The 14476-nt window shown below is 45.3% G+C and overlaps 1 protein-coding gene and 1 long non-coding RNA gene across 4 annotated transcripts in view; one reads left to right on the top strand and one right to left on the bottom strand.

Annotated features, from left to right (window-relative positions):
* The window catches only part of cpeb2 (cytoplasmic polyadenylation element binding protein 2), a 34964-nt gene extending 30013 nt beyond the window's left edge, over positions 1 to 4951 (bottom strand). For all 3 annotated transcript variants that reach the window (XM_017711464.2, XM_017711465.2, XM_037541155.1), the window contains exons 1-2: positions 3603 to 4951; positions 13 to 282 (exon numbers count right to left, since the gene is read on the bottom strand). In XM_017711464.2, the coding sequence (XP_017566953.1) occupies positions 13 to 282; positions 3603 to 4577 (1245 nt within the window). In that variant the 5' untranslated portion in view covers positions 4578 to 4951. The remainder of the gene's footprint in view (positions 1 to 12; positions 283 to 3602) is intronic.
* A 2760-nt stretch (positions 4952 to 7711) lies between these two features.
* On the top strand, positions 7712 to 13787 carry LOC119264099. Its single transcript, XR_005130766.1, has 3 exons — positions 7712 to 8047; positions 12086 to 12251; positions 13648 to 13787. It is a non-coding gene; the product is annotated as an uncharacterized LOC119264099 (long non-coding RNA).
* Positions 13788 to 14476: the final 689 nt, after the last annotated feature.

The following is a 14476-nucleotide window of genomic DNA, read 5'->3' as shown; positions in this document are numbered from 1 at the left end:
CATGGTTCGTACCTGTAGAGGCAGCAGAGTGTTGCTGTTGTTGTCGGTGCGGAATACATTCTCCTCCATCCAGGTCTTGGGCCCCAGTGAGGCGGTGGAGCGGGGGAACTTTGGCGGGGCGATGACGCTGCTGGAGAAAGGCTTCTTCATGGGGGAGATCTGACTGAGCGAGCCGGGCACACCCATGCCCCCGCCACGACGATGATCTCTACCCCAGGACACCCCACCAGAGCTCCAACCGCTGCCCTGATGACCACCCCACAGGGACTGCTTCATCACGGGCTACAGAGAGAGAGAGAGACAGAGAGAGAGAGAGAGAGAGAGAGAGAGAGAGAGAGAGAGATGGAAAAAGGAACAGGCAATAAACAGAAGAAGAAAAATAGAGTAAAGGTAAAAGATGAAGGGAGAGAGAGTAAGAGAGAGCAACAGAGAGAGAGAAAACAAGATACAGAGTAAAGGTATAGAGAGAGACAGTGAGAGAGAAAGACATATGGAGTAGAGAAAGCCAGTAAAAGGGAGGCAAACATAGAGATAGAGACAGATGGTGATAGAGAGACAGAGTGAAATAGACAGAGAGACAAAAGAGATTTAGAGTGAGAAATATAAAGATACGGAAAAAAGATAGAGAGCCAAAAAGAGAGAAGCAGATAGAAAGAGAGCAAGAGAAAGAGAGAAAAACAGATATAAAGAGATAAGAAAGATATAGATAGAGATGGAGATGAAGAGAAAGAGAAATAGAGGGAAAGACAGAGAGAGAGAGAAAGACAAATTGTGAAGAGATAAAAATTTGTGAATAAATATAAACATAACAGAATCAAGTGTTTTGTGAGTGTGTTTGTGTGAACATACGTGTGTGTGTGTGTGTGTGTGTAACCGCTGGTAGGTCTGCTTGTAGAGCGGCAGTAAGAAGCTTTAGAGCTTTACATCTAATTCTAACTGCCTCCAACAACACACACTCTCTCTCACACATACACACACACACACACACACACACACACACACACACAAAATAAAACACTCTGTTCAGGTCGACACTGAATAGAGTGCTGTGTAAATGTCTTAGGGTCTCCTTCAGTAACAACTCTTTACAACATCACAATAAATACAAATAAACATAAACACAGTAAAATTGTAAAGAACCTTTTGTTTTCAAAAATGAAGCTGAAGTCTCGTGAGCTGGTTAGAACAGATTTCTGCTGGCCATCACATAAACCTGTTTAATTCAATTCTCCAGCACACATCATTTCATTTAATGAAGGACTCCTTAACCAAACCAGGCACTGGATGAGAACTACACACTTAAAAGTTTCTTCAAGGGTTCCTTAGTAAAGAAAGTTGTATATAGAACTATGAACACTCTGAGAACCCTTTGCATGATTAATGTGCTCTCTCCATGGTGAAAGAGTTCTTCAGATTGACGGAGAACATGCTGCAGATGGTTCTAACCTTTATGAAAATTGGAACAACCCTGACATCTTAACAACAGAAGAACCGTTTTTGGTGTTACATAGGACCCTTTTCAAAAACGTTCCATACAGAACCATCAACAGCACATTCTACATCAACCTGAAGAACCCTTCCACAATGCAAAGAACCCATTAATCATGCAAAGTGTTCATAGGAAGTTCTTGGTTCTACATAGAACCTTTTTCTTTACTAAAGAACCTTTGAAGGACCATCATTTCTAAGAGTGTATCAGTAACAGGATTACTCGAGAAGTGGTTTGGAAACAGTTAAACGAACAGTGACATCCATAAAAGCACTGCTTACCGCTCGTCTATTCTAATATTAGCGTTTTACTGAACGTGTAAACCAGACAAATAACCTTTCAGCTCACGTTTTTCTCAAGCGACTATATTGCATATGCCTAAGATTGTGGGTGTTTTTCCTCCGTTTGCATTTGCCACACCCATCTACACAACCTACAGTGGCAGGGTGTATAATTAGACAGTGGAGTATATGTGTGTGTTTGTGTGCGTGAGGACAAAATGAGTGTTTTGGTGGGAATGAGTGATAATAATGTTGCCGTCTAGACGTTGGGAAAGAAAGCGCGAGCTGTTTTCCGAATTGCTGCAGTCTACAAGAGTAAACCACAACTTGTGCATTCTCAATACACGTGTACACACACACACACACACACACACACACACACACACCATGCATGTGTCACTGCAGCACTGGATTTTCCCCATTTATCTTGTTCAAAAGTCACAATGACACAGCCACAGTCCTGCTGTGATCAGCGGGGCCAATTCAGAATATTAGGTCTATCTGCGCTCTTTTACCTGTCACTGCATGTGAATGAACCACTGGCAAAATCATGCGACTCGCTCCTACCCTCCCCCCACATCCTCCAGAGCAGACACCCGCAGGCTGCGGCCTTGGCTGCTCATCTCAATCGAAAACCCAATGTGCTTCAGCGGCGGGCCTGTTTATCATCCTCACCCTTCCAGATGACTATAACTGTCCTAATCTCAGGACTGTGGTAGATCTGTAGTTGTAGGGAAAACAGGCCAGGGAGTAATTTGGTCCAGGACTGCCATTCATCCAGAGATATGGCTGTGATCAGCAGTGTACGAGGCTGTGAGAGCATCTTTCAAAATGGCTGCTATTAAAGCGTCGGCACAGAGTGTGCGTCCACTAAAGCCGGCACTCCAGAGTAATAATCTGCAGAATGAACATTTTCCCCATAATGGCACTGGCAAAGACGTGAAAATGGCCACGTCTCATTCTCATTACAGGCTTACTCTACTCACATGACCTTAAGGTCACTGGACCTTCGTCACCGCATCGTTTTGGACTTTTACAGTCGAATGACGAAAGTTCACAGTGCGCACCACATAAAATAAGGACAGCAGCAATAACAGCAGAGCCTGCACGGCTGCCCTCATTAACATTCGCCACACAACGAAAGCGCTAATGTGGGTTTGCACTGTGTACACAATAACATTGTTATTATCTTATCACTACATTATTATATCATAAGTAATTACATAGTTACACAACAACGAGCTTAGTCATCCTGGCTAGAGATGAGCAGTCAGAGCTGTGAGCTTGGCTCAGTTTCAGCCCTTCTCTCCCAAAACACCAATGAATTAATACATTGACACAATCGCAGAATCTGAGTGTAAAATACGGGACACTTTACAGGCCTGCGCTCTTCATTCTAGCACTAGTTTTGTTTTGACAGCATATTCACTGTCAGCGAGCTAGTTTGCCCTTGCCTGTCAAAGAGTATTGCATCATGGGAAATGCAGTTCTTTCTCATGCCTGCTCAGATCTAACTGCGTTGAAGTGTCTCAGCTTGTAAACTACAAAATAGTTGCGAACCGAACGCATATAAAAAAAAAATAATGATGGAAGCGAAGAATTTAGCGACAATCTGTCATTTGGGGCCAGTTATTTTATTTAAGAACAGAAAAACAACATTAATTCTGTGTTTAAACACTGAAAAGCACAGATATTTCAGTCAGGATCATATCTAAGTAGCTACCGACATTTCGGTATATCGCCCGACCACGACAGGTCACATTAGCAGCCGGTTCCTTCACGGCCGCTAAAGGCGGTCTAAGCGGGTCTTAGTGATGGAGGGTATTTCTCACCTGGTGGTGGTTGTAGTTGTTCCTCTGCTGCAGGAAAGCTCCGTGCTGCTGCTGCGGGGCCATGTTGTGGGGGCTGCCCGGGGAGCGGCGGCTCTGCGGCGGCGGCTGCTGCGGGGAGAAGGGCCCGCCGAAGCCCTGCACACTGACGGCGGCGCACGGACTCGCCGGCACGGGCGAGAAGCTCTGGAAGAAGCCGGGGCTCATGGATGAATGCAGGGCCGGATAGAAGCTGCTGTCAGGCTCGCTGCTCGGGGTGGAGCCGGACGGCGGCGGCGGAGGCTGCGGCTGAGGGCCAGGCGGAGGGGAGCTGGTGTGAACCGACCAGGGCGCTGCGAAGCTGGGGAGAGGAGGGGAAGCCGGGCCGCTGACTCCTCCGGGGGTGGCCATGTCCTGGTGTGGGAGGCCGTGGAAGCCCGCTCCGAGGCCTCCGGCCAGCACCCCGGCGCCGCTGCTGAGCAGGTGAGCGGAGTCCATCTGGAGGTGCTGCGCTGTACCGGGAGAGGGAGAAAGCGGCGCGGCCTCGGGCTCAGACACCGGCGCCAGCTGCCGGAGCTCTGCGGTCACGGAGGAGGAGGCGGCGGACGACGGAGAGGAGGAGGTGGAGGAGGGTGGGGGTGGCTGCGGCTGTGGCTCCTGAAGGTCACGCACGGGGCAAAACGGGGCCTGCGCTTTAAAGTCGCCGGCTCGCGGCCGCTCGCCCGGTGCTAATGCTAACGCTAGGCTTCCGTCAGTGGCTTCTTGCCCTTCTTCACCGACGCCGCCGTCGAGCTGCTGCGAGCCGGTCACCCCCGCGGGATCATCGGAGAAGAGCGGAGCGGGGCAGGAGGCCGGCGGGGCCAGCGGGGAGGAGGAGGAGCCGGACAGGGAGCGGAAAGCAGCTCCGGAGCCGAACAGGAGCGCCGCGCCGGTGCTGCTGCTGCTGCTGCTGCTGCTGAGACTCGCCGTGTGCAGCAAACCGAAGCCGTAATCACCCATTTATTTCCGTCCGACGCAAAAAAATGCAAGGCAGCTCCTTTCTGCGCGTGCACGGCCTCGGCGGAGAAAGAACAACAATAAAACGCGCAGTGACCTCTATCGCATCGCCTTAACTTCCTCCACCTCGCACGCCGCAGAGGAGGAGCTCCGCGCCGCGCCGCGCCGCTTTTCTTTCTCACAGCGCTTTTTCTTTCTCCTCGCGCTCGCCTTTATTCTCTTATCGTCTCTCTGCGCGCGGCTCCTCTTATTTTTAGGGGGGTTCGTGTTATTTTGTGTCGTTTTTAGCCTCCAGCCCCTCCTCGCCGCCTCGCCTAACCGGCTCTATCTGCTGCAGCAGCAGCACAGACACACATACACTCTCTCTCACACACACACACACACACACACACACACACACACACACACACACACACACACACACAGATTAAACCCCCGAACCACGTCACCAGCGCGTCATCGTTTTCTCTTTTTACGCCCCCCCACCCCGCAGCCCCCGCACCCCGTGCCGCAGTGTGTCAGTGCTAGCGTGTAGAGACGTCCTGCCATAGCGCGTATTTATAGGTCCTTACACACTTAAAAAGACGGTTCTTCCAGGGTTCTTTAGTAAAGGCAATGGTTCTATTTAGAGCCACACTGACCACACGATGTCAAGCTTGTGTCAATAGAAGAACCCTTTTTGGTGCTATATAGAACCATGTGCATAGCACCATATACAGCACACTCTCCATCAACCATTCAAAGAACAATTTGGGCATGACATGGTTCTGTATAGGACTCACTGTTCTGTATAGGACTCGTGGTTCTGTATAGGACTCGTGGTTCTGTATAGGATTCATGGTTCTGTATAGGACTCATGGCTCTGTATAGGACTCACGGTTCTGTATAGGACTCGTGGTTCTGTATAGGACTCACTGTTCTGTATAGGACTCTGGTTCTGTATAGGACTCGTGGTTCTGTATAGGACTCACGGTTCTGTATAGAACTCACGGTTCTGTATAGGACTCATGGCTCTGTATAGGACTCGTGGTTCTGTATAGGACTCGTGGTTCTGTATAGGACTCATGGCTCTGTATAGGACTCGTGGTTCTGTATAGGACTCACGGCTCTGTATAGGACTGGTGGTTCTGTATAGGACTCATGGCTCTGTATAGGACTCACGGCTCTGTATAGGACTCGTGGTTTTGTATAGGACTCACGGTTCTGTATAGGACTCATGGCTCTATATAGGACTCATGGCTCTGTATAGGACTCGTGGTTCTGTATAGGACTCACGGCTCTGTATAGGACTCGTGGTTCTGTATAGGACTCGTGGTTCTGTATAGGACTCACGGTTCTGTATAGGACTCATGGCTCTGTATAGGACTCGTGGTTCTGTATAGGACTCGTGGTTCTGTATAGGACTCATGGCTCTGTATAGGACTCGTGGTTCTGTATAGGACTCACGGCTCTGTATAGGACTGGTGGTTCTGTATAGGACTCATGGCTCTGTATAGGACTCGTGGTTCTGTATAGGACTCGTGGTTCTGTATAGGACTCATGGTTCTGGCTCTGTATAGGACTCGTGGTTCTGTATAGGACTCGTGGTTCTGTATAGGACTCGTGGTTCTGAACAGAACCACTGCCTTGAAGAGCCATCTTTTAAAAGTCTGCACATAAATCTGTAGAGGCATGTTTAAAGCTCCCTGCACACTTAAAAAGACGGTTCTGCGAGGGTTCGTTAGTAGAGGTGAATGTTCTACATAGAGATATGAGCTATGTACAGAACCATCTTGCTTAACTGGCTCTTTGTGTGGCGAAACGGTTCTTTAGGCTGATGGAAAACGTGTTGCATATGATTATCTGTATAGAACCACATGACAGATGATGTCAAGCTCGTGTCGAAAAAAATCACCTTCTGGTGCTATGCAGAACCAAAAGGGGTTCTTTTATTGACACAAGCAATAGAGCCCTTTTTTGGTGCTATATAGAACCATTTTCAAAAGGGTTCTGCATATAGAACCATATGCAACACATTCTCCCTCAACCACATCGCCATGCAAACAACCATTTAAGCATGAAATGGCTCTATTTAGAACTCCTGGTTCTATATAGAACCCTTACTTTTGAAGAAACCTCTTTTTTAAGTGCGCACATAAAACTGTAGGTAGAATCGTTTGAATCACCTTATCAGAAAACATTACCAGCGTTATAGGGATCATTTTGACAGCCTAAATCATCTCATCAGGACTAAGACGTGATACTGAGCCGAGTCTGTGTTTGAGTTTACATTAAAAACGCAGAAAAACGTTTGAAACACAGTTACTGCGCTGCACTAAAGGTCGGGCCCCGGGCAGAGGTGTCAAATCCAGGTCCGGAAAGTAAAAATCCTTCCCAGGATTTTGTTCCAGCAGGCTGGACAGCTCTGCTGGTGGTGTGATGTAACTAGAGAAGCCAGCCTGTTGGAACAAAATCCTGGGAAGGATTTTTACTTTCTGGACCTGGATTTGACACCTCTGCCTCGAGTAGTAGGCCGAACTGCTAGAAGGCCGGCCTGGTGCGTGAGCGTCCCTTTGGCCTCGTGCTCACTCGTGACTGCAGAATAAATGCCGATTTCATGCAAAAAGGCCGGAGGCAGCAAAAGGCGGTTAAACTGCTCAATGCAGAAGTAACGAGGGTCTCCTCTTCCTTTTCTCACACATTCCCATCCTCTCACACATTAGCTCAGGCTTGCTGACAGCCCGACAAGCCTGAAGCTAAGGTTGGACGTCCTACTCCATTTGGGTTCAGTGTGGAGAGCCGTCCCTGCTTAGAACCATTAGGACTGAAACGGGCTGGTGGTTAATATCAGAGGCCGCTCGCCTCCTGTAGAACACCTGTTAAGCCATGAGAGCCCTTTCCACTGTGACACCGAGCCCCCAGGAGAGCACGCGGACACCAGGGCGAATTCACAGGAATCCCTTTCACTTAACCCGTCGCATCCTAATGAGCACGTGAGCTAATTAGCTCATACATCTATCTGCAGGTCGAGGTGCGGTCGCGTGGCTTTGTTCGCTGTCGCGTGCGCGCGTTCGCTTATTCATGCGTGAACCCGCCTGCGCCGAGTTTGGACTTTACGCTACATCTTTTCTTCCTAGCACGCAGCTCTCGGTGCGAGAGTGAGCCGCCACCGCGCATGCGCAGCGCCAGGCCCGCTGCAGTGACGCTCGCTGCTAAAAATAGCAGATCAAACTGCAGCTGGGCGCGGAGGAGCTGAATGTGTATGCATGCTAAACAGCAGGCTCGCCCTCCACACCCTTTCTGTCCTTTATGGCCAAAAAGCGCTGACCCTGTTTGACAGCTGGGCTTGTTTGTCCCTCCCAGGTCACCGTAGCTTTTGTCTTGGCCTCAGAGGCTGTGATGGCTGCTGGTGGGGCAGAACTGAGAGATGCTAGAGAGAGATGTGAAGCTTTTTACGAGCCAGGAGATGAGCGGGGTCCTCACGCGCGATTCAGGTGAGAAGACATGACGGCAGGCGATGGATGCAAATGAGCTCTTATCAGAAAGTGCCCTCTGTGTCACTGATCACATTACAAAGCTATGAGCACTGTGCTTGGTCACAGTGATAGTGCAGGCTTTAGTCTGAGCCAAACACTGACAGAGGCAATCCACCCCATGCCAGTAAGGTGATGAGTCCAGGCAAAGCCCATCAGAATTTGCAAATGAAAAGGCCGTCAGCCTGGCGCTGGGCAAAGTGGAACTGATTTGGGTGGAATTAGGCCCTAATGAAACCTGTTGTTTTAGGATGAAGCATTGGGTAGCTTAACTATATGGGTCACACCAGTGTGGACACATTTAGATGTTGGTATCAATGGGCTTAATTCACCAAGACCTTTCGTAGATCTGTTCTTGAGAAAAGTCGTAAGAAAAGGTCTACGGCGGATTCGTGACGCGTTCCTCAACCACAGAATCGGTCACGATCTCCGTGCTCCTGAGTGTGTGTACATTCTGTGCTTGCCTAAGAACAAGTCCCAAACAAGAGAACGTTGGCGATCCCCCGAATCTTCGTGAAAATGCGGGTTTTAAGAAGACGTTTCTTCTTCAGAACGATTGTTGAATGAGGCCCATTGTTAGTGTCCCTCTTTGAACAGTCCATTAGTTCTACAGTTCCCAATGGTCAAGATGACTCACAGAGCATAGAGCCTGAACACAATGTTCTGCTGCAATTTGTGATCAACAAATGTGCCTTCATAATAAATCAGCAGTAATTCGTTATATGCTTCTGCCCTCTTGTGCAGCCAGACACAGAGCCTGATGGACATTTTTGCCACATAGTGTTTTATACTTGTTTCTAAAGAAGCCTTTTTAAAGGCTTTTTCCAAAAAACGTATTCTGGAATCTTCGAAAGGCTGTGTGTGGTTTATTATCGACTAACTCAACTAAAAATACGCTGGTCAGAATAATTGGTGGCATGCGCGATTATGAATGCCCTACATTTGACCCTGACTCACTCAACTGAATGTTTCAGATTTAGAGGTAATCTAAGGTTATAGTAGTTACTGAATAATAAGTCTTAAGATCAATATCCAATAATAAGCCAAGAGTTGAAGGGGTTAGAGAACAAATACACAATATCAAGGTCTGTATTCTTTTTTGTACTACTACATATAAATGATGAAGGTCATAGTATGAAAGGGAAACGGGCAGAGCTCAAATCCAGCCTACTGGACGATCACATCAGAACATCAGACATCTGGACGTTCATACCAGAGATACTGGAGGTTCCAAACGGACATACTGGATGATCACTTCGGTCATTTCGGACGGGCATGGGAAGCGACTGCAACGTGATGAGGAGAGAAGAAAGTCAAACGCGCACACACACACACACACACACACACACACACACACACACACACACACACACAGATACATACAATCTAATTTAAGCATTGTCATCCTATAGAGATGAGATGGCTGTGTTTTTACCTACAACTAAAGACCAGCTGGCCTTCTCATTGTGTGTGTGTGTGTGTGCACGTGTGTGTGTGTGTGTGTGGGGGGGGGTGGAAAGACACAGAGAGAGAGAGAGAGAGAGAGAGAGAGAGAGACTATTGAATGATCCTGTTAGTGAGCAGAAGTGTGCTGTAATATAACCAAACGGCCATCTGCCTTCTGAAAATTACCTTACTTTTCAATGATGATAAATGAGACAATGTGTTTGTTTGTCATTTATAGCAGGAGAAAGCCTCAGACTGACAAATCATATTTCAGTCAGAGATATTTAATTCAGACAAATATGTTATTATGACAATACCAGCGTAATATTCATACTGGAAGCTTTTTGGGTGTTTCAGTAAGTTTGTGTATAATATTTATATAGGAACATGCATGACCCTTTTCTTACCATTGTTAATGTGGCGATTCCTTATATTAACCTTTTCACAATTCACATTTAATTGGTTGAATTTTGCCTGGAATTTCATTAAAGGTTCATGAAATATATGACGAAATATTGCTCCTCAAGGCCCAGGATTCAGTTTGATTTCTTTAGGGACATGATTCAATGCATCGTGATATCTCAGATTTCACCATGACATAAATCAAAAACACGCTGAATACATAAACGCGAATGGAGGAAATATTTACACAGTATTGGAAAAGGGGCAATAAAACAATGCACTTATTTTTCCATTGGAGATGAGTGCATGCATTACTGTCTATCCTTCAATCAGTCATTATTAATTCTTAAATTCCAAAATCAACGCAGTTCAATCTGCAAACTCAGTTAGTTTCATTAATGCAGCTGTACAAAGCAAGACACTTATAAACCGTCATAGAATCATAGGTGCTAATTTGATTTCTGCAACCAAATGATGGGCAGAACCCGATCAGAATTTGCTTAAAGCAGGCCGCTTTTGAATAAGAGCGTAACTTTTAGAGAATGTATGAATCGACAACATCCAGGCTACATGTGGGTGGACAATATGGGGCAGCATTGCCATCTTAATACCAAGTGGTTTAAAGACATATGTCTCCATTTCTTCCCTTCACACATACACCCACATCCGCTCTACCCCTCAATTTCCCCCCGAGACATCTCTGCATCTTTTCATCCCCACTTTACATCTATTCCTTCAGCTGTTAGGCCCGTAAACACACACAGACACACTTGTGTCCCAGATGGAACAATCCCACTAGTCACTGGGCAGGTGTGGCGGCACAGAACAGTGCTGAGCAATCATTGGCTGTGATTAGTCTGCGTAGGTTTTGGGTGGGGTTGTGTATGTGGGTGTGGGTGCGTGTGTAAGTGTGTGTGCGGGGGATGTTATAATGGGGCAGGCTGCCAGCTGGTGCCCCCCCCAACCCACCCAATGTATACACTTCTTAAACAGAGGAGAGGAGGAGAAATTTGTGAGTGTGTGTGTGTAATGGTGTCGGGGGGTGGGTGGGGGGTGTCTTTTTCAGTGCCCCAGCTGCTCTGACTCCTTAGACATACTGAATGCGACATATCTATATCTATCTATCTATCTATCTATCTATCTATCTATCTATCTACACACACACACACGCACACACACACACACACACACACACACACACCACACACACACACACACACACACACACATATATATATATATATATATATATATATATATATATATATATATATATATATATATATTTCTTATATGGATATACTCTATTTTATACATGCATGTATTTACATGTAATAAAATGTCCCAAATGAATTATATGTTAACGTAAACATGTAATAAATCAAAGCCTTAATCTTAACCTCAATCACTAAAAAGAACACATACGCACACACACACACACACACACACACACACACACCCTGGCTGTAATTTTAGCACAGTGTGTAGGCCTCTTTTATCATTTCCATATTTAGCTCAGCTGAGTGTAGACCTCCTTCTTAGCATGCTGACACACACACACACACACACACACACACACACACACACACACATATATATATATATATATATATATATATATATATATATATATATATATATGTACAGTACACACACAGATTAAGTACACACAGGTTCTCTTTGTACAAGCAGTTCTACACACACACACACACACACACACACACACACACACACACACACACACACACGGACACACGGACACACAATCACGCACAGCCTAGGGTTGTGTATGTGTCTGATATTACTGAATGAGAAAAGCAGAGAGAGGAATCAAACATAATTACAGTGATATTGTAATATATGTTTAATAAAAGCCCCATGATTTCTTTTCAGGAGGAGAAAACATTGATATTTTTATTTACAATATTTTTGGTTGCTGATGTTACTGAGGTTTCTCTCATATTAATAGAGCTGGTCTTGCTGGAACAGTTTGATGTTTAAGATAAATTAACATTTTTATGGCTACCTACATGAAAATGTGAGGATGGGGGGAAGAGAGAGAAAATGAAGAAATCACAGGGGGGATGGGTTAAGGAGGAAGTGTGTGTTTGTGTGTGTGTGTTTGTGTGTGTGTGTGTGTGTGTGAGACAGACAGCAAGTGTGGGGTGTTAACGAGATGAGGACTCCTGAAGAGACCTGAGGGGAGGAGAAGTCAGAGGTCAACCGAGATAATCAACCCCTCAATCACGAAGAGCCGAGTGACAAGAGTTTCGCTGAAAGAGAGAGATTCACCACACAGCAGCCGACCAATCACTGAGTAATAATCATCAACATCGTCATCATCATCACTGTCATCCTCATCATCATTCTCACCACTTTAATCATCATCATCATCATCACTGTCATCATCATCATCATCTTCATGACCAACATCATCATCATTCTCACCAATTATTAATCATCATCATCATTACCATCATCATTCTCACCAGTTTAATCATCATCATCATCATCACCATCATCATCATCATCACCGTCATCATTATCGTCATCATCTTCACCGTCATCATCATCATCATCATCATCATCATCATCATCATTCTCACCAATTATTAATCATCATCATCATCACCATCATCATCACCGTCATCATTATCATCATCATCTTCACTGTCATCATCATCATCATCATTCTCACCACTTTAATCATCATCATCATCATCATCATCACTGTCATCATCATCATCGTCATCACCATTATCATTGTCATCACCATCATCATCACCATCATCATCATCATTCTCACCACTTTAATCATCATTATCATCATCATCATCACCATCATCATCTTCACCATCATCATCATCATCATCACTGACATCATTGTCTTCATCACCATCATCAACATCATTCTCACCAAGTATTAATCATCACCATCATCATTCTCACCACTTTAATCATCATCATCATCATCATTCTCACCACTTTAATCATCATCACCATCATCATCACCATCATCATCATCATTCTCACCAATTATTAATCATCATCATCATCACCATCATCATTCTCACCACTTTAATCATCATCATCACCATCATCACCATCATCATCACCGTCATCATCATCATTCTCACCAATTATTAATCATCATCACCATCACTGTCGTTATCATCTTCATCACCATCATCATCATCATTCTCACCAAGTATTAATCATCATCATCACCATCATCATTCTTACCACTTTAATCATCATCGTCATCATCATCATCACCACCAACATCATCACCATCATCATCATCAATGTCATCATCATCATTTTCACTGCTTTAATCATCATCATCATCATCATTTTCACTGCTTTAATCATCATCATCATCATCATTTTCACTGCTTTAATCATCATCATCATCATTCTCAACACTTTGATATTGGATATTTCAATGCATGTTAAACATGCGCCATAACTTTTGCGCAGGCCACATTTTATGTTTCCTTTTGTTTATGTTAAATTCAGGAAATGAACAGTAACTGTGCATTAAAATGTACAGATGTGTGTTTTCTGTAGGGAATGACTGCGTTCATCATCATCATCACCACCACCACCATCACTATACGAACAATGAAATACACATCAGTCTTCATGTGTACCCTCATGCCTGCTGTTACGTGCCAGCGTTGCAAGTATGTTTTCTTTTTCTTTTCTCCTAGATCAGGTGCAGCTTTGCACATAGTGGACTACAGTGGATCTTGGATGCTTGGTTGTGCTTCTTTCTCCACCAATCTGAATGGCTGATTCCTGCTGTGGGATGGGCCTTGGCAGATAAAAGGATTCACCTGTGCCCAGTTATGAAGAGAGCATTTAGCATGTTTGAGACTCCTGGCGTAAAACGGTCCTAGTTTAATTGTGAAGACGTAGCCAGCAACACGAGTCTCTTGTGCTCCGTCTCTTTCTAGCTCTCTTTCTCTCTTTGTTTTTCTCCCCTTTCCAGTGCGAGGTGTGGACAGGCAAGTTGGGCGCGCTTATACATATATGCATACACTATAGTCACTGGATTGTTTAGACACATTAGGTAAGGGGCGAGTGCCACCCACTGTATTTTGGGATAGGATTAGATCCGTTTCCTTGGTTTATTTCTTTGGCCACCGTCCATCGTCCACCCTTGGGGTTGGTTGGGCTTCATTAGTTAATGCTTTGTATATTGAACGGTCTGTCATTCTTTTTCTTTTCTTTTGATTTATATTTAGTTCGTCTTTTAGTTTTTGTCTGTTCTTATAAGTGATGCTCTTGTATCGTACATTATTTCAAGTGGGAAGCAAAGTAAAGGTCCTGATGCAAATGCAGCTACCGTGGTACTGGTGTCCTTCCCTTCCATCTCCCATTACACGCCATGTTATTTCCCCTCTCCCCCCTAGCTACATCTGAGGGGAACGTAACACCTGCTATGCACTATAAGCTGGATTCGTTTTTCCAACATTTGTTTAGAGAGGTCTATTTGTGCATTTGGTCCTGTTGTTCATCTACAGTGTAAAGAACAGA

The sequence above is a fragment of the Pygocentrus nattereri genome, chromosome 9 (assembly GCF_015220715.1).
Source record: "Pygocentrus nattereri isolate fPygNat1 chromosome 9, fPygNat1.pri, whole genome shotgun sequence".
Taxonomy (NCBI): Eukaryota; Metazoa; Chordata; class Actinopteri; order Characiformes; family Serrasalmidae; genus Pygocentrus; species Pygocentrus nattereri.
This window is presented reverse-complemented; position numbering and strand designations above follow the sequence as displayed.